Source organism: Tamandua tetradactyla, chromosome 12 (genome assembly GCF_023851605.1).
Source record: "Tamandua tetradactyla isolate mTamTet1 chromosome 12, mTamTet1.pri, whole genome shotgun sequence".
NCBI lineage: Eukaryota > Metazoa > Chordata > Mammalia > Pilosa > Myrmecophagidae > Tamandua > Tamandua tetradactyla.
This window is the reverse complement of record NC_135338.1, coordinates 84,126,063-84,147,810: the sequence shown is the minus strand read 5'-3', so window position 1 is coordinate 84,147,810 and position 21,748 is coordinate 84,126,063. Positions and strand designations below refer to the sequence as shown.

At 34.7% G+C, this 21,748-nt stretch overlaps 1 protein-coding gene across 5 annotated transcripts in view; it reads right to left on the bottom strand.

Annotated features, from left to right (window-relative positions):
• CERS3 (ceramide synthase 3) overlaps window positions 1-21,748 on the bottom strand; it is a 167,362-nt gene that overhangs the window by 84,399 nt on the left and 61,215 nt on the right. For all 5 annotated transcript variants that reach the window (XM_077124033.1, XM_077124029.1, XM_077124032.1 and 2 more), the window contains 4 exons: window positions 8,564-8,681; window positions 4,889-5,007; window positions 1,191-1,248; window positions 673-723 (listed from right to left, as the gene is read on the bottom strand). In XM_077124033.1, the coding sequence (XP_076980148.1) occupies window positions 673-723; window positions 1,191-1,248; window positions 4,889-5,007; window positions 8,564-8,681 (346 nt within the window). The remainder of the gene's footprint in view (window positions 1-672; window positions 724-1,190; window positions 1,249-4,888; window positions 5,008-8,563; window positions 8,682-21,748) is intronic.

Sequence of the window (21,748 nt, the reverse complement as noted above, 5' to 3'; positions counted from 1 at the left end):
TGAAGGCAAAATGATGACATTTTCAGAGAAACCAAACTGACAGACCTGTCATTAAAAATTTATATACTAAAGGGACTGCTTCAGCTAGAAGGATAATAATCCTACATAGAAGCATGGAAATACAAAAAGGAAGAAATAACATAGAAACAGTAACTTGGCTTATTTGCAAAACAGTAAGAGTGACAACGCACAGAATTTTAAATATGGAGTATTTTAAGAACATTTCAGTATCTGGAAAGAGGTAAGAGTACTCATTTGTATTCAATTCTAATAAATCAAGAATGCATATGGCAATGTCTAGGATAATTTGTAAAATGGATAACTGAAAAGTTAATATACAGAAAGAAAGGGAATGATAATGATTTAACAACTTGAGTGTCCCATACAAAGCAAGGATGAGTTAAAAGCAAAAAAAATGGAATAGGTAGAACAATTAGAAAATAAATAGCATATTGGTAGATTTAAACCCAAAATGTAATCGCAATTACTATAAACTAAAGGAATGAGACAAATGATAGATAAACAAGGATGAGTAAGTTTAGGAACTAAAAGAGTCAAAGGATTGCATAGAAGTGGACCAAGAGTAGGAAGGGGATTAAAATCTAACTGATGGGGCATTTCGAGAGACCAAGGTGCTGATGTAAGGGAGGAACTGTGTCAGAGTGGACTTACCTGTTTGGGATAGCCATTCCAAACTTCCCATAGATCATATACCCAGGGTTTCTGTAAAAAAGAAAGGAACCAAAAAAAGAAGAAATAAGTTTGTCAGCATCAAATGCTGATTTCAGCAGAAAACCTAACTCCTTCTTGAGGTCATTTATAGGGAGCAAAGAAACACAGTAAGAAGCAATAACTCTGCTGCTCCTGGTATATTTATTTCTCCTTCCGTAGGCATTTATCCATATTCCTGTAAAAAACCCCTACGAATGTAACTACTTATGAATCAGGGACCACTAAGCCGTGTGATCTCACAAAGGAAATTGCTTCAAGCAAGAGAATCTACTAACAAATTTATTTCTGAAGCAATTAGATTATTGGTTCTCTAGCAAGAAAAAATATAATAATTTTGAGAGAAATTTCTACAAAGCTAGTTATCTTACTGAAAGTATTATATGCTAAAGAAATACACAGGTAAGAATTTTACAAATTAAAGACAAATTCCAATCAAACATATCAAAAAGATGACTTACATCATAAAGAAATGCAATTCCAGCAACAGTAAGCATTAAGTAAAATGCAAATCGCCAGCTGTCAAAAGAAAGAAAGAGCTTTAACTCTCTTGTAAAGGTGACTGATAGCTATGGAGAAAAACCTTTTGTTTGGCAGACTTTGGAAGAAACACAGGTTCTGGAGCCAGACAAATCAAAGTTTACATCCTGGTTCTGCCATTTACTAGGTATCTATAGCCTTAGGTAAGTCACTTCAACTCAGGGAGACTTAGCTTCCTCTTCTGTAAAATGGGAACATCAAAAGTTACCTCAAAATGTAAAAAAAAATTAGTGAAGATAATGGGTGGAAAGTATTAACCATATTGTTTCATATGATATAAGAAACAATAAATAGTAGCTATAGTTATTATGAAAATGCCTACCCAGTTTCTGTTTATTGTGAATTCCAACAACCAAATGATGATTGATATTAGTATTATCACCATCACAAGAAGGAATTTAATCTAAGTATTTATTTTACCCACATTTGATTCCCAATAAAAAGGTTTTTATGTGGTCAGACTTTAATCTGTTCCCTAAAATATTCTGAAAGAAAATATTTTTCCTTATGTTTGAAAGACCTATAGGTTAAGAGACTTAAAATACTTACCAACCAATTGCAACATATGGACCTTATTTAGATCCTGATTCAAACGAACAAACTGTAAAGAACATTATGAGACAAGGACATTTGAACACTTACTGGATATTTGTTATTAAATAAAATCTTTTTTAGGTATGACACTGGTATTGTAATTATGCTTAAATTATCTTTAAATGAGACAGGGCTTAGGGGTCATTATTAAAGAAAGTAACCAAGGAAACAATACATTAAGTTTAGGGTTTCCAGATTAGTCCATATTGATATTATGGAAGAATTTCTGCCTGTTAGAGAGAAATCTGTAAGAGCTTGGTATCAGAAAAGGAGTTTCCAGAGATTTCCAAAATGCCTGGGGCTCTTTATCTTTACTAAAATTTCTGTAGGACATTCTATGGCTGATGTAATAAAGTTTAGTCCCTACACAACTAGTTTGGCATTTGGCTTTAGTCTGTTGATTTATTCCTTAATAACTTTTAACATTTATCTGACTTAGAGGACATGTGTGCTAAAGAATAAGATGAGGTTTAAATATTATTTGTGGGCCTGCTTATTGCTCCTGAATGTATTGTATACTTTCCTGCTTCATGCCTTTACCTTACTTGAAACATTTTGCCCTCAATCCTGCTTCCTTTTCTTACGGAAACCCCATTCTTCAAGATCCACTCATATCTCACCTCCACTAAAAGGCCTTTCTTTAACTTCTCCAGCCTTACTGAAGCTCCCTCCTTTGAATTCCTAAAATGCATCTAAAAACAATTATTTGCTGGTAAATAGTCCCATGAAGTGGAATAACAATAGACGTTATGGTTTCATTTGTGATAGTCTGGTTTGCTTAATGTTTTTAGGCTTACATTATTCCTCCCATCTTTAAATCTAGAACTCCATAATACCCAGGATGGTGTTAAGTACAGATAAGTTATTCAAAATATACCCCTACATTGACTGACTCAATGATAAAGGTAATTTCCTTGAACTCTGTGCAGACTTTCAGTGGATTCATAGACACAGCCAGATTCCCAAATGTGTTTGGGCCCTGTTGATCCAAACAGTTCCTGGACGTAGAGGATTCTCTGCTTGCTAAAAGGTGTCAGGTTTGTAAGAGAAAAGAGAATCAGAATAGAAGCCAGAAGACCGGAGAGCAAGGGCTAGGTGATCTTGAGCAAGTTCTTTCAACTACATGTTTGTGCAGGCCCTCATTTCTTAAAAGGGGCTAAACCCACCTTCCCTGACTGTCTCATGCCATTGATGGGAGAATTAAACAAACATTACTTATAAATTGTAAAGTACTTGGTCATTGCCCAACAGAGAGATGGAGAAAATGATCAAATGATAATGATTGTATAATAAACAGCTTTTATCATGTGACTGCGTGATTGTAAAAACCTTGTGAATGACACTCCCTTATCCAATATATGCATAGATAAAATAAAAACAAAATAATAATAATAATGGGGAGACTAGGGGTATGGGATGATTTGGTTTTCTTTTTTATTTTTATTTCCTTCTCTGAAAGTAATGAACATGGTCTAAAATTGATTATGGTGATGAGTGCACAATTATATATTGATACTGTGAATCACTGATTGTTTACTTTGGATGGACTTTTGGTATGTGAATATATCCCAATAAAATTGCATCGAAAGAGAAAAAAAACTGTAAACACTATAACATGTAAGAAATTATCAGAGAATTTCATTGGAATATGATTCAGCTTAGAAGTAAATAATTAGTCCTGCCTGGTGAATCTTTTAAGATGAAAATCACTTGCTAGCAGGAATGAGTCAGGAAAAAAGGAAGATGTAATATGAGATCAGCTTTACCCTTTCCTATTTTATAGTGATAGTTTAGAGAGATATACTCATGCTAAGTTGACATCAGTGGCGATACAATATTAACTGATCTTTCACGTACAAAAATTCAGAGAGAAAGTGGTTAGAAAAAAAAAAACAGGACTTACACCTCAAGCTACTCTGGAAAGACAACGGAAGATTGCAATGAGAAATGAACGTTTTGTTTCAAGACACTGTGAAGACTAACCTGTCCCTTTCAACATCACCCAGTATGACAGCTGGATTCCTAATACTCAGGAATTTATGAATAAATTTAAAAGCGTCATTAAAACTTAGCCTTCTCATAGGCCCTCTCTTTATTTGAGAATCTTACATTACTTCCCTGTCATTCCAACATAAAATATCTGATAAAAGTCGCTAGACAATGTGAGGGTCTTAAGAAGTAGATAGAAAGAAGGAATTGTATTGGTATGCAGAATGTGGCATTGAACACATGCATTTGTCTGAATATAAAGAAAGGGAAGCAAAGTAAGAAAAATTACTTAGTCCACCTTTCTTGCACAAGTGTCAGTGTCTGTCACCAAAGGAGGGACCTAAAGTACTACCATATTCTACTGGGGGAGGGGAGGAGGGGAAAAGTCAAATGAATAAAAGATAAGTTCAGTGAAGCTTTACTGCTCTCAGAATGTATTTAAATAAACAGCTTTGTGGCAAAACTCCTACTTAATGCCCCATGCAACCTGATCCACCTGACTGGGAAACTGAGAGGAACTGGCTGCTCTGTCCATAGGGAGGGGTTAGGATAACGATCCAATTCAGATAGGAAGAAGGCATCTCAAATAGTGCCCTGAGAGGAGAACAGACATCCTCTCAGACATTCCCTGCTCTGGCAATTATAATGTGATTGGAAATAGGTGATAAAATCCAACCTCTATCATAGAAAAGATAGAGGTTGTCTTAACCATGTTAAGACATTTTTATGATTTTGCTGTTCTTCAGGATAACTACATAATACTTCTTGTTGATCTTAGCTTATAGTTTGCAAATTACTTTTCATGGATTTTCCCATTTCACAAGAACCCTGACAGGTAAGTAAAGCAGACACTATTATCCCCATTTTTGAGAGAAGGAAGCTGAAGCACAGGAAGTAAATAAGTGACTAGCCTACCCTAATGGTTAACAGAGTGCTGGGTCTAAACTTGTCGTCTGTCCTAGCTTCAGTATCCTTTGTGAGATGACGTTTCTGCTTCTTATGTAATCACTTTCAAAAGTTTAGACTACCTTCTTACCAAGTTTCCTGGAATTTCTTCACCCTGCAAGTCTTGTCTTGAGTCCGCCGAATCCTAAACCATCTTTCAACTTGGCACTCCGTCAAGTTACACTTCTTTGCCAAGCCATAAACATCAGACTGAAAAAAGGATGAACAAATGGATGAATTATAAAGAGCAGAATCAGACTGGCAGGCAGTCAAACTAGTACAATTGGCTCATGAGAGTTTGTGTCTGGAAGATGAGAGAAATTCTGCCACACATTCTTGAGCCAGTGGATTTACCTCTTTTGCTTAAGGAATCACACCATTAAAAGGAGAGAATGTTCATATTAGGTAGCCACCCATATGGTCAAGTCATATATATGGCCTCACTCATTCTGCTAAAAATTGTTAGTGCCTTCTTGGTGCCAGATAAGATGCTGATCAAATCCAGTCTTCTCATATGAAGAACTTAAATTCCAAAAGTTTCAAGATCTAAAATTAGAAGCAAAGTGATGATATGACCTTAGACTAATGTGTACTTTGTATCATCTCACTCCATCTCTCTAGGAGCAACAGAAGATAATATGGGGACACTGATGCAGGTATGGTCCAGCCACTTTCACCTTTAATCAAATATATAGCACATTTCACACTAATCCAAAATAATTCTAATCATTAAAAAGTCATAATTTCAAAAAAATAATAAGGATAATTGCCTCTCTTCTGGAAAGCAGAAGTTACTCTCTGATTTGAAATTGGAAACAATATTGATGATAGATTAGCTCAAAGTCACTAACCTGAAGATCTACCTGGGCCAGCCAGACAAGACACATGAATGACTATGTAGATCAGGTCTGTTTCATATTAGATTTCCAGTTGCATTCTCTCAACACAGATATATTTTTCATGTTAAACCTATAATAATACCTTCACTTCCTTAAAGAAGCATTCTCCAATTTTTTTTTAAATACCAGCCCTTTTGATCTTTCATTTTCTGAGTACAATAAATATTTCAATTTCTCATTAATTTATTATCAGAAAAATAAAATGACATAAAACTGATTATTGGCTTCAGTATAGAGGAAATTAGCTAATTTACTATGGTATTGTAGCAATCCAAAAAGCACATGCTCTTTCCCAAAGGGGCAGCCACAACCAAACTCTACCTGATGGCTCTCAAAGTAAAATGGCAGACCTCTAGGTCTTGATGTAAAATCAGTAATTGTTTTTTCCTTGTTTGTTTGTTCTACCCTAAAGAAAAGGTATACCAGTTGTAGACCAACATTGCAAGAACCAAACCAAGTCTGCCCATGAGACAGATGACTGAAATCTAATGGTGTGTGACTGAAAGAAAAGGTTCTGCTATGTTATCATGTATAGTTCACATAATTGTTCATGAGCACATGGCAACAGTAAATAAAAGTCAAAAAGAAGATATCACCCTGGATACTGACAAAAGACTAATTGCAGCCTCTACATATTTACATATTTACCTACTAAACTGCTAGCCCACAGCTTAATGTGAAGAGAGGATGTTCTCATTATCATACTCATTTCCTATAAATTTCCCTCTTTTATATGGCTTTGAGGAGACTAAGATGAAAGCTATTTATTGATGTCTACTTCTTGCATGCATTGTGCAAGTCACTGGAGATCTATATGGGCGTCAACTTCACAGGATAAAGCCCTTCTAGTAAGGAAATCAAAAAAGAAGATAAGGAATTATATTAAAATATGATATATGCTAAGAAAAGGGAAGTATGGGGTACCTGGAAACTAACTTCATGTAAGCAGAGCCTGCAAGTTACGCTTAAACTGGACACTAACACACACATGAAGGATAGGGAGTAGAGGGAAAGAGTCCAGGCATTGATCCAGACCATTATATGAGGTAGCCTGGAGAATTCTTGAGGAACAGAAAAGTCTCATACGGTAGAAACATACAAAGAGAAGAGGCAGAAAGAGTGTCTAGAATCCCTTCAAGGAGGTCTTTGTCTTGTGGATTACAGGATGCTTGCATTATTAAATACTTCCTCTTACAATGGTGTAATAGATGGAATGAGCACAAGTGAGCCTGGAGGCTGAGACCATGTTTACTTTGCTCTTTTGCCCTAGGCCTCTGTTCTCAATATTGAAGACCTCATTCTCCAGGATAGGCAGGTTTGTAGGTCAGGAAACCTACAATCACAAGAGAGTGCCATTCTCACACTCCTCTGCAGGAACAGAAAATCCAGTTCTGCTACTTAGAAGCTATGCAGATTTGACCATTGTATTTCAAGTCTAACCCTCTGTGGAAATAGGGACATTAATAGTGATAGCTTTTGCCACCTACCTCACAGAAATCATTTGAGGATCCAGGGGGCTTCTGGATACCTAAGTATTATCCTAACTGTCACGTGTTATGTCAGTGCAACATATTTTTATGGCCAAACACAGGAAAGGGGACAGGGACTATAAACATTTTTTTTACTTCTTAAATAGTTTTAAAACATGTACATGTCCCCCAAAACAAAGGATATAATTCTAGGACTCTTTCTCCAATAAAAATGCCTGTTGCTCGGTCCACAGTAGGACATAGTCTGCAATGCCACAGCACTGTATTCTGTAGGTTCATAAACTCTAAGAGTTCTGAGTCTAGCTTGCCTGTTTCAAATATTTTATTCATTCATTAAAAAAATCTACTGAGTCTCTACTCTGTGCCAGGCATTAATGTTGGTACTGGAGATTCAGCAGTGACAAAGTCCTTGTCTTCATTCTAGAATTTTTCCATATCTATGAACAATCCAATTTTGATCCTATTCCACAACTTTTACAAATATCTGCTTAATGAGTCCATCTTGAATATAGTGACACTACATGATTTGAAGGAATTTTTTTCTATTTTGGAGCATAGATGAATTAAGGTGAAAGTCAGTCTTGGCAATACTGGCAATACTATTTTTAGGATAGAAATCCCCTGCAAACAAAAGCCTCTAGAAGGATTTTCTTTAGTTAAGATATGAAACAAGCATTTATTGAACACCTGCAATGTACTAACAGTCATGGAGGGAGTTATAGGAAGGTCCTCATAGGCAGTAAAAACTGGCTTTAGGTCAGTCTTCAAGTACCACATTTTCTTTATACCTTCTCCAGAGTTACATAATTGTTTGTTCTGTATTATTTCTCAGTGTTTCTGTTGAAGGAGAGGGCTAAATAGTAAGTTCCACTGTTATTACATTTTATCATGTAGCAGAATGATGGATCTGTTGGTGAGAGCTATTGGGCTATTGTCATGGCTCTCTCATAGTCTTAAAAGCTACCCCAGTGGACACTTTCATATTTTATGTAATGTAATGCTTGTTGTTGGTGCCACAATCATCAAAAGAGTCAGATATGCTACTTGTCCTTAAGATGATCTTTTTGAATCAGTATACTTTACATATATTCTACCTTAAAAGTTAATTTTTATCTTTATACCCAATTCCTGGCATTGATTCTTAGGGCAGCTATTAACATTTACTTGTCATTTTATATTATAAAATTAATTTGTTAGTTTATGTTATTCTTGGGATGCTGTATGACCTGTCAACAGAGCAAAGGAATAAATCCAACAGATTAGATCATTTGCCAATCAACTGGAACAGATTTCATGCACAGATGAGGTAAACCATAGATGACTGATTGAAAGATTAAAAAAGATTTTTCAATGCAAAAGGAAAGAATTTGTGCTTACTTGAGATGGTCGCCTTGTAGAATGTTTGAAAAAATTCTCTAAGACCTCATTTGGCATAATTTTCTTGTGAACTACTTCTTTAATGCCAAGTGATTTTGCTAGAGGTGTCGCAACAAACCTACAAAAATATGAAAATAAATTCAATTTGAAATCTGAGGGAGCACACAAAAATACCAGAAAACTGGAGCTGTTACTTTAGATTTCATATAAATGATCAATCATTTGTTCATGTTGTCATTGGGACCGCCCGAAGCCAACATCTGCTTCACAGAAGTCCAAGAAGAGCAAATTTTCAGATCTTATGTACAAGCAACAGCTTAAAAAATAAAATACTTGAATAACTCTAAAATTCATTTTATATAAATCCAAATATAATTTTATATGCGATATAGGAATTAAGATAAACCTTTCCACTTACAGTTTCATTTTTAAGACTCCCAGGCATTAAAATAAATAACAATTTTGTTACAGAAAGTTTTATTTGGTGGTACTGTCTTAAAGAAATTATGTCCTACTTCAAGTACTAACATATTAAAAGATGGCCTGTATCTTGGATAAATACTTTGGAAGGGGATTGACAGCTGTATGTCAAGTATACATTTAAGTTTATAAGGAACTGTCAAATTATTTTCTAAAATGATTGTACCATTTGCATTCCCACCAATAATGTACAGGAGTTCTAGCTGCTCCATATCCTTGCCAACACTTGGTTTTCATCTCTTTTAATTTAGTTTCTCTACTGGGTATGTAGTGGGCTTCATTGATTTTTCCACTTGTAACTATTATTAGCTAACTTCTGTTTGCTGTTCTTAATTTCTTAAGATGGAAAGTTATTGCTTAAGATCTTTTTTAAATATAGGTTTTTACAGGTATACATTTTCCTCTTGGAACTGCTTTTGCTGTATCATACAAGTTTTGATATGTTGTGTTTTCATTTTCATTCATCACAAAGTTTTTAAATGATTTATCTTGTGATTTCTTCTTTGACCTGTTGGTTATTTAGAAATGTGTTGCTTGATTTCTACATATTTATTTTACAAGTTTCCTTCCTTTAATTGACTTCTAATTTTATTTCATTGTGGCCAGAAAACATACTTTATATGATTTCAATCCTTTTACACTATTGAAATTTGTTTCATGGCCTAACATATAGTCTATCTTGTAGAATGTTCCATGTGCACATCAGAAGAATGTGTACTCTGCTATTTTTGGCTTGAGTGTCCTTTAGATCTCTGTTAGGTCCACTTGGTTTGTAAGCTGCTCAAGTCTTCTATTTCCTTCTTGATTTTCCATCCAGTTATATATATATTATTGAAAGTGGGGTAGTGAAGTTTCCAACTATTACTGCTAAGTTGTCTAATTATTCCTTCAATTTTGTCAGTTTTATTTCATGGATTTTGGAACTCTGCTATTAAGTGCATATTCTTGATGGATTGACTCCTTTGTCATTACAAACCATCCTTTCTTTTTAGTTACATTCTTATCTGAAAGTCTATTTGGTCTCATATTAGTATAGCCACTCCAGCTCTCTTCTGATTACTGTCAGCATGGTATATCTTTTGCCATACTTTACCTTCTATCTATTTGAGTCTTTGAATCTAAACTGTGTCTCTTGTAGATAGCATATAGCCATAACTTGGAGATACTGGCGGTTCAGTTCTAGACCACAGCAATAAAACAACTTATCACAATAAAGTGAGTCACATGATCTTTTTGGTTTCCTAGTGCATATAAAAGTTATGTTCATACTGTACTCTATTAAATGTGCAATAGCATTATGTCTAAAAGCACAATGTACATACTTTAATGAAAATGTCACAAAATGACATGAAATGAGCACCTGCTATTGGAAAAAATGGCACTGATAGACTTGCTTGATGTGGGGTTGCCACAAACGTTCAATTTGTAAGAAACACAATATCTGCAAAGTGCAATAAAGAAAACTGCAATAAAACAAAGTATTCCTACATAACTGAATATTTTTCTATCCATTCTTCCTATCTCTTCTTTTGAGTTGATGCCTTTAATCCTCTTACATTTAATTGCTGACAAAGAAATATTTATGTTTGCCATTTTGCTATTTGTTTTTACATATCTTATATCTTTCTGTTCCTCAATTCCTCTATTGCTGCCTTCTTTTTGTGTTAGATATTGTCTAGTGCAACATTTAAATACTCTTGTTACTTATTTTACTATATTTTAAAGTAATTTTACTATATATTAAAAGTAATTTTCTTACTGAATAACATAGCAATTGCAATTAACATCTTATCTTAAACAATATTATACAAAAACTCCAATTCATATTCACTCCTTTGCACAATTATTGTCAAGGAAATTATATCTTTATAAATCATGTGCTCATCATTATTATCACTTTATGCAGTTGTCATTTAAATCAGACAGGAGAAAAACTGTTACAATAAAAGCACATTTATACTGTCTTTTATATTTACCTATGTAATTATCTTTATTGGTGATCTTTATTTCTTCCTGTGGATTTGAGTTACTGTCTTTTGTCATCTCATTTCAGTCTGAAAGACCCCCTTTAGTACTTCTTATAATACAGATATGCTAGTAACAAAGTCTTTCAGCTTTTGTTTATGTGAAAATATCTTAATTTCTCCATTCTGAAAGATAGTTTTGCTTGGTTGACAGTTTTCTTTTTCTTTTGCACTTTTTAAATGTCAGCCAACTGTTCTGGCTTCCACAGTTTCTGATGAGAAATCAGTTCTGAATCTTATAGAAGATCCCTTAAATATAAGGAGTTGCTTCTCTCTTGCTCCTTTCCAGTTTCTCCCTTTGTCTTTGATTTTTGACGGTTTAATTATGATGTGTGTAGGTGTGGGTATTTTTTAGTTTATCCTACTTGGAGTTTGTTCAGTTTACAGGATATGTAGATTAATGTTCATCATATTTTGGGAAAATTTTGACCATTAATTTTTCAAATAGTCTTCTCCCTTCTCTTTTTGGGACTCCTATTATGCATATGTTGGTTTGCTTAATGGTGTCATACAAATTTCTGAGGTTCTGTTCATTTTTTTCATTCTTTTTCTTTATGTTTCTCAAACTGGATAATAACAGTTTATTTATCTTCATATTCGCTGATTCTTTCTTCTGCCTGCTCAGATCTTCTGCTGATCCCTTTTAGTGAGTTTTTCATTTCAGTTATTGTACTTTTCATCTTCAAAATGTCTATGTGGTTCCTTTTTATAATCTCTGTTTTAATTAAATTCTCAAGTGGCGAGACTTATTCTCATGCTTTCCTTTAGTTCTTAGAACATGGTTTATTTAGTTCTTTGACCATATTTAAAATAGTTGATTGAAAGTAAACAACTAGAGTCCTGAAAAAGTTGACTCTGACAATGTTTGCCACTTTTTCATTGCTTTTTGGAGAAGAGACTTTTCAGATGTCTTTACTCTGACATTGCATTTTGTGATGGCTTTATTTTGCATTTTTAAATGACGAATGATGTTGAACATCTTTTCATGTGCTTAGTTGCCACTCATATACCTTTTATAATGAAGCACCTATTAAAATCTTTGCTCCTTTTTTATCAAGTGTTCTAATTGGCTAGCTGTTGGAATGTGATATACCAGAAACAGAACAGCTTTTAAAAAGGGGAATTGGAATTTAATAAATTACAAGTTTACAGTTCTAAGGCCATGAAAATGTCCCAATTAAAGCAAGTCTATACTAATATCCAAATTAAGGCACCAATAAGAGGTTGCCTTACTCAATAAAGGCTGATGAAATTCAGGGTTTCTCTCTCAAATGGAAAGGCACAGGTTGAACATGGCAACATCTGCTAGGCTTCTCTCCAGGCTTCTTGTTTCATGAAGCTCCCCCAGGGCATTTTCCTTCTTTATCTCCAAAGGTCTCTGCCTGCATGGGTTCTTGTAGTTCTCGTGGCTCCTGGGTTCTCTCCAAAATACAAGACCCATCTGGAATGGGTGGAATCACATTTCCCTCTAATCAAATGTTAATACCCACAATTGGGTGAGGCACATCTCTGTGCAGATAACCTGATCAAATTTCCAACCTACAGTGTTGAATAGGGATTAAAAGTAATTGCTGCCAGGTGGTGCAATGGTGTTTCAGAGGCTGAATTCTCGCCTGCCATGCCAGAGACCCAGGTTCTATTTCCAGAGTCTGCCCATTCCAAAAAACAAACAAACAAACAAACACACAAAAAAACCCACAAATGGCTGCCTCCAAAAGATCGGATCAGGATTAAAACATGGCGTTTCGAGGACACAAAATCCTTTCAAACTAGCACATCAAGCTATTTTCTTTTTATTATTGAGTTATAAGAGTTCTTTATATATTCTGAATTTAAATTTTTCATCATATTTTTGCCTTGCAAATATTTCACCCAGTCTCTGGTTTGCCTTTTCATTTTATTAACAATAAACAATGTCTATGTTAAAAAAAAATGAATTTATTGGGGCACTTTTGCATATCATATAATTCACCTTTTTCAAGTATATACTTCAATAATTTCTAAAGTACATTTACTGAGTTGTACAAATCATCACCCTGAATCAGTTTTACAACATTTTCATCATCTCAATATGATCTCATATGCATACTTACTTTTAGTTTCTATTCTCTCCCTGCCCCTGTCCCAGGCAAAGATTAATCCACTTTCAGTCCTTATAACTTTGCCTTTTGTGGATATTTCATATAAACAGAATAATAAAATACATGGCATCTTGTGGCTGGCCTCTTTCACTGAGTATAATGCTTTTGAAGCTTGTCCATGTCAAAGTATGTACCCATAGTTCATTTTTATTGTGGAATACTATTTCATTATATAAATAGATATTAATGGTATAATTTGAATTGCACCATTAATTTTAGAAATTTACCAAGAGACATAAAAAAAAATTGCTGTTCTCAAATGTCCATATCAGCTTTTTTCATGGTAGCTGAAAACTGTAAATACAGCTATCTATCAACTGGTTAAAGGATAAGCAAATTGTGGTATATCCATACATTGGGAGATGATTCAGCAATAACAAGGAACAAGCCACTGATATATATATAAATATAAAAAAATCTTAAAAGTATTATGCTAAATGAAAGAAGTCAGACATAAAAGACTATAATCTCTGTGATTCCATTTGCAGAAAATCCTAGAAAAGACAAAATCATTGTGATAAAAAATGGATCAGTGATTGCTAGGCACAAGAGGGTAGGGAGAGGATTAACTGCAAAGAGGTATGAGGGAGCTTTTCAGTGAACAGAAACCTTCTATGTCATAATTGTGGTAACATTTACAAGACTGTATACATCTGTCACAACTCATCAAATTTTGAATGAACTTTATTATATGTAAATCATCCCTCACTATAACTGATCTTTTGAAAGCATGATATGTTCCTATTCTTCCTTCAGTTATGATAAAAGCTCTATCTTGAGCCAGGTCAGCCTATTTAACACTTACTCAGAAGTACTGCTGTGTTTAGTTATTTACTAGAAATTTCAGTTATGGACATTTAGCCCTTTGATTCATTTTCCTATATCCAAGGGACCTGAATAAAAATTTTCCTAAATAATCTGATAAAATGTATAAGCCAATCTAACTTCCAGATGGACTAAGCTTCCATGGAAATGGCTCATATATTTCAGTGACATATAAAAATAAATTAGTTATGCACAAAATGTAAACAAAGCAATGTCATAATCAAAATAGAGTGAATTTTACACAAGCTTCAGTTAGAACTTGCTACCTATCATAACCTGCCAACCCCCAACCAGGACCATTCCAGTCGATCCTAAAGAACACCTAGGGCAATACATAAGATTCCACAAGGGTTCCATGCACTAGAGTAACTTTCCAGAAACCTACAATCTCCAGATGGGACCCTGATCCAGATAAGTCCTGAAACCTAGAAGGCCTGGCTTCTCCAGAACATCAGATAGTTCCATCTCCTTACCTCATATTAGTGACTGACCCTTCCGATATGAAAAATTTAGACTGGCCATAGGTCAAACACCCCTAAAGAGAGGGATGGAAAAATCAAAGGTGATGGTAGAGTTATACAGAGAAGATAGGATTTAATAAATGAATATGAATTCTGAATCATTAAATTGATATCTCTTTTAGTCTCCAGTATTTTAGAGCAGCTAGATGTTAAAACCTAAAATTGTGAAATTGTAACCTATGTCAACTTTGAAATATATTCTGTAACTAATTGTGGTGCTGTGCTTTGAAATTTATAACTTTTTTGTATATATGTTATTTTTCACAAAAAAAGAAGGAAAAAAAGTCAATTGTGATGATAAAAAAATATTTAAGCCCTCCAGCCTCCTATATTCTGGAGCAGCTAGATGAAAAAATCTGAGAGGATCATATAGTAGCCCATGACAAATTCTGGGATCTGTCCTGTAATTACCTGTTAAAGAATGCTTTGAAAACTACTGCTTTTTTATTTCTTTGCTTTGCATATATGTTATACTATACAATAAAAAGAGTTAAAGATTAAAACAATATACACTGAATTTTTTTAAAAAGGAAGAAACAGAATGAGATTTTAGCACCATACCATTTGTTTCAACTAACAATTCATACATATGAAACACATGGTTTATTCAGTTATACAAATAAAAGGCTATGAAATACATTAAAATACAGTTGAGAGGGAAGGGAAAAGGGAATGGTGGTAAAAGGTAATTACTGAAAAAATGGATTCAAATCTATCAAATCAAATGAGGTCTTATTCAGACCAAAGACAGCGTGCTAAAATCTGAGAAATATGATGAATTAATTCCCCTTTGCATAAGAAGTCCAAACAAACAAAAACTAAGATATGTTTTAAATGAAATGTCTCAAAAAATAAATTTGACAGACAGGGTTTTGGAAAATATAATTGAGTAAATTCATTTATTCAACATACTATTTGAAAAACTATTAGAGAAAACAACCAATGTGTTAAAACTATCAATTTTTTGTGTGCTGCTTTGGCATCCATCTTACTTTGGTGAAGCTACTTGCCGCAACCCTATCCTTTAGACCAGTGAGTAAGCTGCTTTCCAGCCCTGGGGCATAAATCCACCCAGAGCTCAAACCCACATCACCCACACAGCTTACCCAAAACACATGGTTAGTCCCAAATGATAAACTCATCATTCCCACCACCCTCAGATACCTAATTCCTTTCCCTTTTCTCATGTTTGCTTATTTAAACTAACCTGTCTTTGACTCCCACAGGAAATCTACTAACCTCCACCTCTGGACCACAATAAAGACACAAACCCACAGGTCCCTCTCACTCTTCCCACGTGATTCCCACCTGCTGCTTGAGCACCATGAGCTGATCACGCTTCTGATCAACTCTTCATCTCCACCTCCCCACCCCCCACCTTCTGGGACTTGGGAGTAACAAACTCTTTTCCCATGCGTTATGGCCTTGGTGTCACACCTGACCTCCACCTGGACCCAAATTAACTAATTCAAAACATCTTGTTTTTACTTAACATAACACAAGTACAAAATGATTTAATGTAATAGTGATGGTAGTGGTTTCAATCACATTCATTGACTGAAATCACTTGAAATGTTAGAAATGAATAGATTACAAAAAATTAAAAAGCAGAACAAAATTGAATCAAAGAAGATTCATGCCTCAAAGAAATACCACCAATCTCAAAGCCAAATTAAGTATAACCTTCCTCTCTAGAGGTCATATGAGAGATAAGTGTACAGATAGGTATATATATACTTTCTGATATGAGGTATACATCTATATTTAAAAAATTAAATTAAGCAAGAAAGAGAAATATTATCCTCTTTATTAGCATGTTCAGGCTCCAAGAATAAAAGATAACATTCTTATAGAATAGAAGAAGCATATAAATACAGTTTTCTACTTCACTTTGAGGCTGTTAGAGGGAAGGAGAGAGGAGGAAGTGACCCTAAAACCCAGAACAGTAAGTTCCTTTTGGAAGGTGCACACCTAGCCTTCCCTCAAGTCGGCGCTGAAAAAGAACCAATGAAAAGTGCAGCTCATCAATCCCTTTTTTTACATAATCAGAGGGGCAAAGACCTCTCCAAGACCTTATAATGCAAGAATCCCCACCTCAATGGGTTTCTCCTCCTTTCAATAATGCCCATGCTCATCCCCTTTCAGCGTGTACTTTTGCTACACATTAAACGTTTAGCTGTCTACACTGACTAGTCCTTGGCTTCTTTGGCTGTACATACTGACTAGTCCTTGAATTCTTTCCTGTGGCTGAGTCATGAGCATTGGTGGTATTAGCCCCTGGTCAAGGTCTTGACTTCTCTGAGAACTCCCGGGGCTCTTGGGCATCAAGCTTAACACTCTTGGGGCTGTCCAGCATACAGCTTATTAAATTTTTGGTTGTACACACCGAATTCTTTCTTTCAAGTGACTCGAGAAACCTCACAATACAAGTCCTTGGTTGAGGTCTCAGTCTTGCTAAGAACTTTTGGGGCTCTCCAGCATCGCTTTATCATTCTTGTTCAGATAAATCAGCAAATTTGATCACCTTATATAATACAAGTGTAAATAAATATGAATAGGCATCTATGAAAATTATTTTGAAAAAGAAGAGAAGAGACACAATAAATATTTGACAAACAACTGAAAAGAGATGGAAAATCATAGATCTTAGTTTCTGAAGAGGCCTTAGAGATCAACTGTTCTAAACTTTCATTTTATTAAAATGAAATAGGAAACCCTCAGGAGCACAGAGGTGGAGAGGCACAGATGAGGAAGCGACGGAGCTGTGCAGCACTGCCAGGCTTTCCTGGGTTGGCTGAGTGCAGGGGCAGTTGAAATAATCAGTCCCACAGCCCAAGGTCATCTCAAGTGGGAGCCTGGTGACCACCAGACTCATCAGGCCCACAAGCAGATTCTCTGTCCAGATACACACTGCCCAGCCTAAAGTGAGCTGTTTTCAGCATGAAGAGACCAACAGCCTTGGGTGGAATGGCAGTAGGTTGCCATCCTGCTCAGCTGGCTGCTGCAGTTGGGGTTAGGTGGGTCAGCGGGGAAGAGGAGACAAGTCGCCACGTTCTGGGAAGACATGAAAAATGCATTTTGGCAAATTCCCTAATTGCCTAGCTCCCAACAGATCTTCAAGTACACTTGCAGCTACTGCATGAGATCTGGGCCTTGGTTTGGCAGGGAATTACTGACAAACGAAGAGCAAAAGGAGACCTTCAGTGCAAACCCAAGCAAAAACAAAACCTTAGATGAGTGAGGGAAATCAACTTTCAAAATAACCTTATCAAGATAATCAAATGCCCTGAAGCCAAGAGAAAATCACAAAGCACATAAAGATGCAGGGAAATATGGCCCAGCCAAGACCAAATTGTAAACACTGGAGGAGACACCAAATCTGGAATAACTAATCAAAGACATTCATACAAATCTCCTAAATAAATTTAATGGTTGGCTAATAACATAAAAGGTTATCAAGAAGACAATGGAAGAGCATAAAGAAGAATTAGAAAGAAGGGAGAGAAAAATATCAGATCTCACATAGATGAAAGTTACAGTAGACCACATTAAAAATATAGTAGAGCTATACAACAGCAGATTTTAAGAGGCAGAAAAAAGAATTAGTGAATCAGAGGACAGGATAAGAGCATCTGAGTACACAAAAGTACCAATGACAAAAAAGATGGAAAATTTGAGATTGGATCTCAGGGAAATGATAGACAACATGAAGCACACAAATAGAATCATCTGTGTCCCAGAAGGAGAAGAGAAGAATTAAGGCCTATAAAGATTAATTGAGCAGATAATGGGGGAAAACTTCCCAACCCTTATGAAAGATATAAATATCCAAATCAAGATGCCCAACAAACCCAAAATACAATAAATTCAAATATATACCCACTCCAACACGCATACTAATCAGACTTTCAAATACTGAGGAGAAGCAGAAAGTCCTAGAAGCAGCAAGAGAAAAGTGATTCACCACATACAAGAAAAGCCACAAAAGTCTAAGTTCCAACTTCTCAACAGCACTGTGGAGGTAAGAAGGCAGTGGTATGATATATTTAAGATTCTGAAAGAGAAAGACTTCGAGCGAAAAATTCTTTATTCAGCAGAGTTGTCCTTCAAAAGTGAGGGAGAGATTAAAATTTTCACAGACAAACGTTAAGAGAATTTGTTAACAAAAGACAGACCCTACAAGAAATACTAAAGAGGGTCCTATCAGCTGATTAAAAAAAAAAAAAAAAAAAGACAGGAGAGGGAGGTCTGGAGGAGTACACAGAATTGAAGAGTATCAGTAAGGTTAACTTAAAGGATAAAAAGCGAGAGACAGAAAAGAATATATAGATCTGACAAATAAAAATCAAAGGATAAGATGGTAATTCAAGATATGTCTTTACAGTAATAACTTTGTCAGTGGACTTAATTCATCAATTCAAATATGTAGATTGACAGAATGGATTAAAAAATATGATCCATTTATATGCTGCCCCCTACAAGAGGCTCATCTTAGACACAAGGATATAAATAGATTGAAAGTAAAAGGATGGAAAAAGTTGTTACATGGAAGCTGTAACTAAAATGAAATATGAAAGTTAAAAGGATGAAAAAATATGGGTGAACTTCTACTCCCATGTACATGGTTTAAAATTAGGTTAATTACCAGAAGAATGAGCTGCTTAAGGTTTGCTACTATAGCAGAACTGTGCTTTGCATCAAGACACTGACCACATCAGTTTCCTGGGATCCAAAAGCCTAGAAATCCAAGATGCCCCTCCCTTTTTACAATATTCTGTTTGGGAATAAAAGAAGGGAGCCCTAGGTAGATCTTAGCATGTTAAACTTGAGTAATTCTCCCAAATAGAAACAACAGCCTAAAATGATTTCCAGTTCCTAAGGATTCAGAAGCTCTGTGAACAGCATTTTATCAGACGGTTTTATATGATAGAACAAAATGTCTGGAGTAATTCAGGTTTCAGATAATATATAAGTCTAATGTGCACATTTTGAGATTATTTCCAATTAGGAAAGATCATAACGATCCTTTTTTAGCTCCTTGTAATGGTGATTTCACCAACTCTTCTCTATGGAGCAATGACAGAAATACTATGCCATCGTCACTTATATTGCTAAGTGGAAGAGGTGAGGAATCTATTAATTGTATAATTGGTAAAATAAAAAGGCTATTTACTGATTTTACCACCTCCACTCCTGCCTTGGACTCTTCTGGGACCCTATTTTACTTTGAGAGAGGTTTATTCCACAGGTATCTAAATTTGAGTAACTTAGATCCCCTTCAAATTACACTTCGGAGACATAAAAGAATGCACAGAAGAATCTGGATGAACTAGCCAGCAACTGCTATTCTGAACCAAACAAACAAAAACTAAAACTAGAAAAGGAAATCTTAAACTCAAAGCCTAAATCCTAAATATGATCATGAGCCTCCTTCAAATGATCTAATCCTTATTCCTTATCATTTTATCCATCCACTCTTGCTTTTCTTGGAAGGGGCATTACTCCCTAATCTTTTTCTTTAAACATACTGAAATATATGCTTATACTTGGACAGTTTATAAAAATTATACATATTTAAAAATGTATGATAAAATTAAAGAAGTTCTGCATATATGTAAAAATTCAAGATTAATTCATCTATGAAATTCATTCAGTACTTTGGATTAGGCTAATACATTGACCAGATTACAATAATAAAACACCTTGGACATTACTATATTTGTATTAAATTTGCAGGTGTTTCCATATGGATGGCATAAATAAAATAATCATAATTTAAACTTAAAATGGACATATAAAATTCAACATCATTTATAATAAGATTTCCAGAAGGACAGAATAAAACAACTTATCAATCTAATAAATGATATCTATAAAATTCTTACAGATCAGACATCTAATGTTATACTGAAATGTTACAAGTTTCCCCACTGAAATTTGCTCTACAAGGAAGGCTTAACAGACTCAAAAGGAGAAAATCAGCTAGGGCTAATCTGCAAAACTTGCAAAAGGCATATTTTGTTATCGTTATTGTTTTAGCTTCTTACATTCAAGGAATCTCTGTCATCACACTAGCTGAAATACAGACTTCAGTGATTACTACATTTAGGAATACAGTCTGCATAAATAGGTTGGAAAAATCACTTAATAAATATACTAATACCACCTTTAACAAGTAAAAAAATAAAACAAACTTGCTGAAGACAGAGAACCTGAATTCTACATTTAGCAAATTAAAATATTCTAATGTATAGATTTCAAAAAATAATCACAAAGTATTCAAAGAAACAAGATTGCTACTTCAAAGGAAGAAATAAAGTGAGAGAAACCATCCCTGATAAATCTCAGCATTTTACTTACTAGACAAAAACTTAAAACAAGAATCTCAACAATGTCCAAAGTTAAAAGAAAACATGGACAAAAAACAAACAGAAATCAAGAAAATAATATATGAACAAAATGATGGAAAATATTAAACGTTGACAAGGATATAGAGCATCCACAACTATGATGCCCTTCTAGTAGGAGTATGCATTGGTTTAATCCCATTGAAAAACTATTTGGTGTTATATAATAAGGCAGAATATGTATACCTCTGACTGAGCAATCCAAGGTAAATGAATTTAATATATAATAGAAATGCATTTATATGTTAATAAGAACATGCAATAAAATATAAAGAGCAGTACTATTAGTCAAACCATATGGGATTCCTCAGGGGTCCAGTTAATATTTTTTGTAACTTAATCAGTATTCTGGTTATATATGTGTGTTAGATTTGTAATAATTCATTATGATATTGTATATTTGTTTATACGTATATAATTCAGTAAGTTAAAAATAATGTAAAGGAAAAATGACTAAATATATACACATTATTTTTCCCCGTATGTTTCAAAACAATGTAAAGGGCAGTGTTTAAACAATTCTCCATTTTATCCCAAGTCATAAAACCATGCATAAGCCACTCTAATGGAAGCGGAACTATTAAATGTTACAAGACGGATTAAAATACCTGTTTTACAGATAACAATGTTTGATTCCAAATCTCTAGGTGGCAGCAGAAGAGACTTAATCAAGAGAAACTGGGAATTTAATGACATCATTTGTAATTTGTAGATATCCCTTTGGTTTGCTTTGAATGAATTCCTAATCTTAAATAGCTCCTGGCTAGTACAAAACAACAAAGAGGAG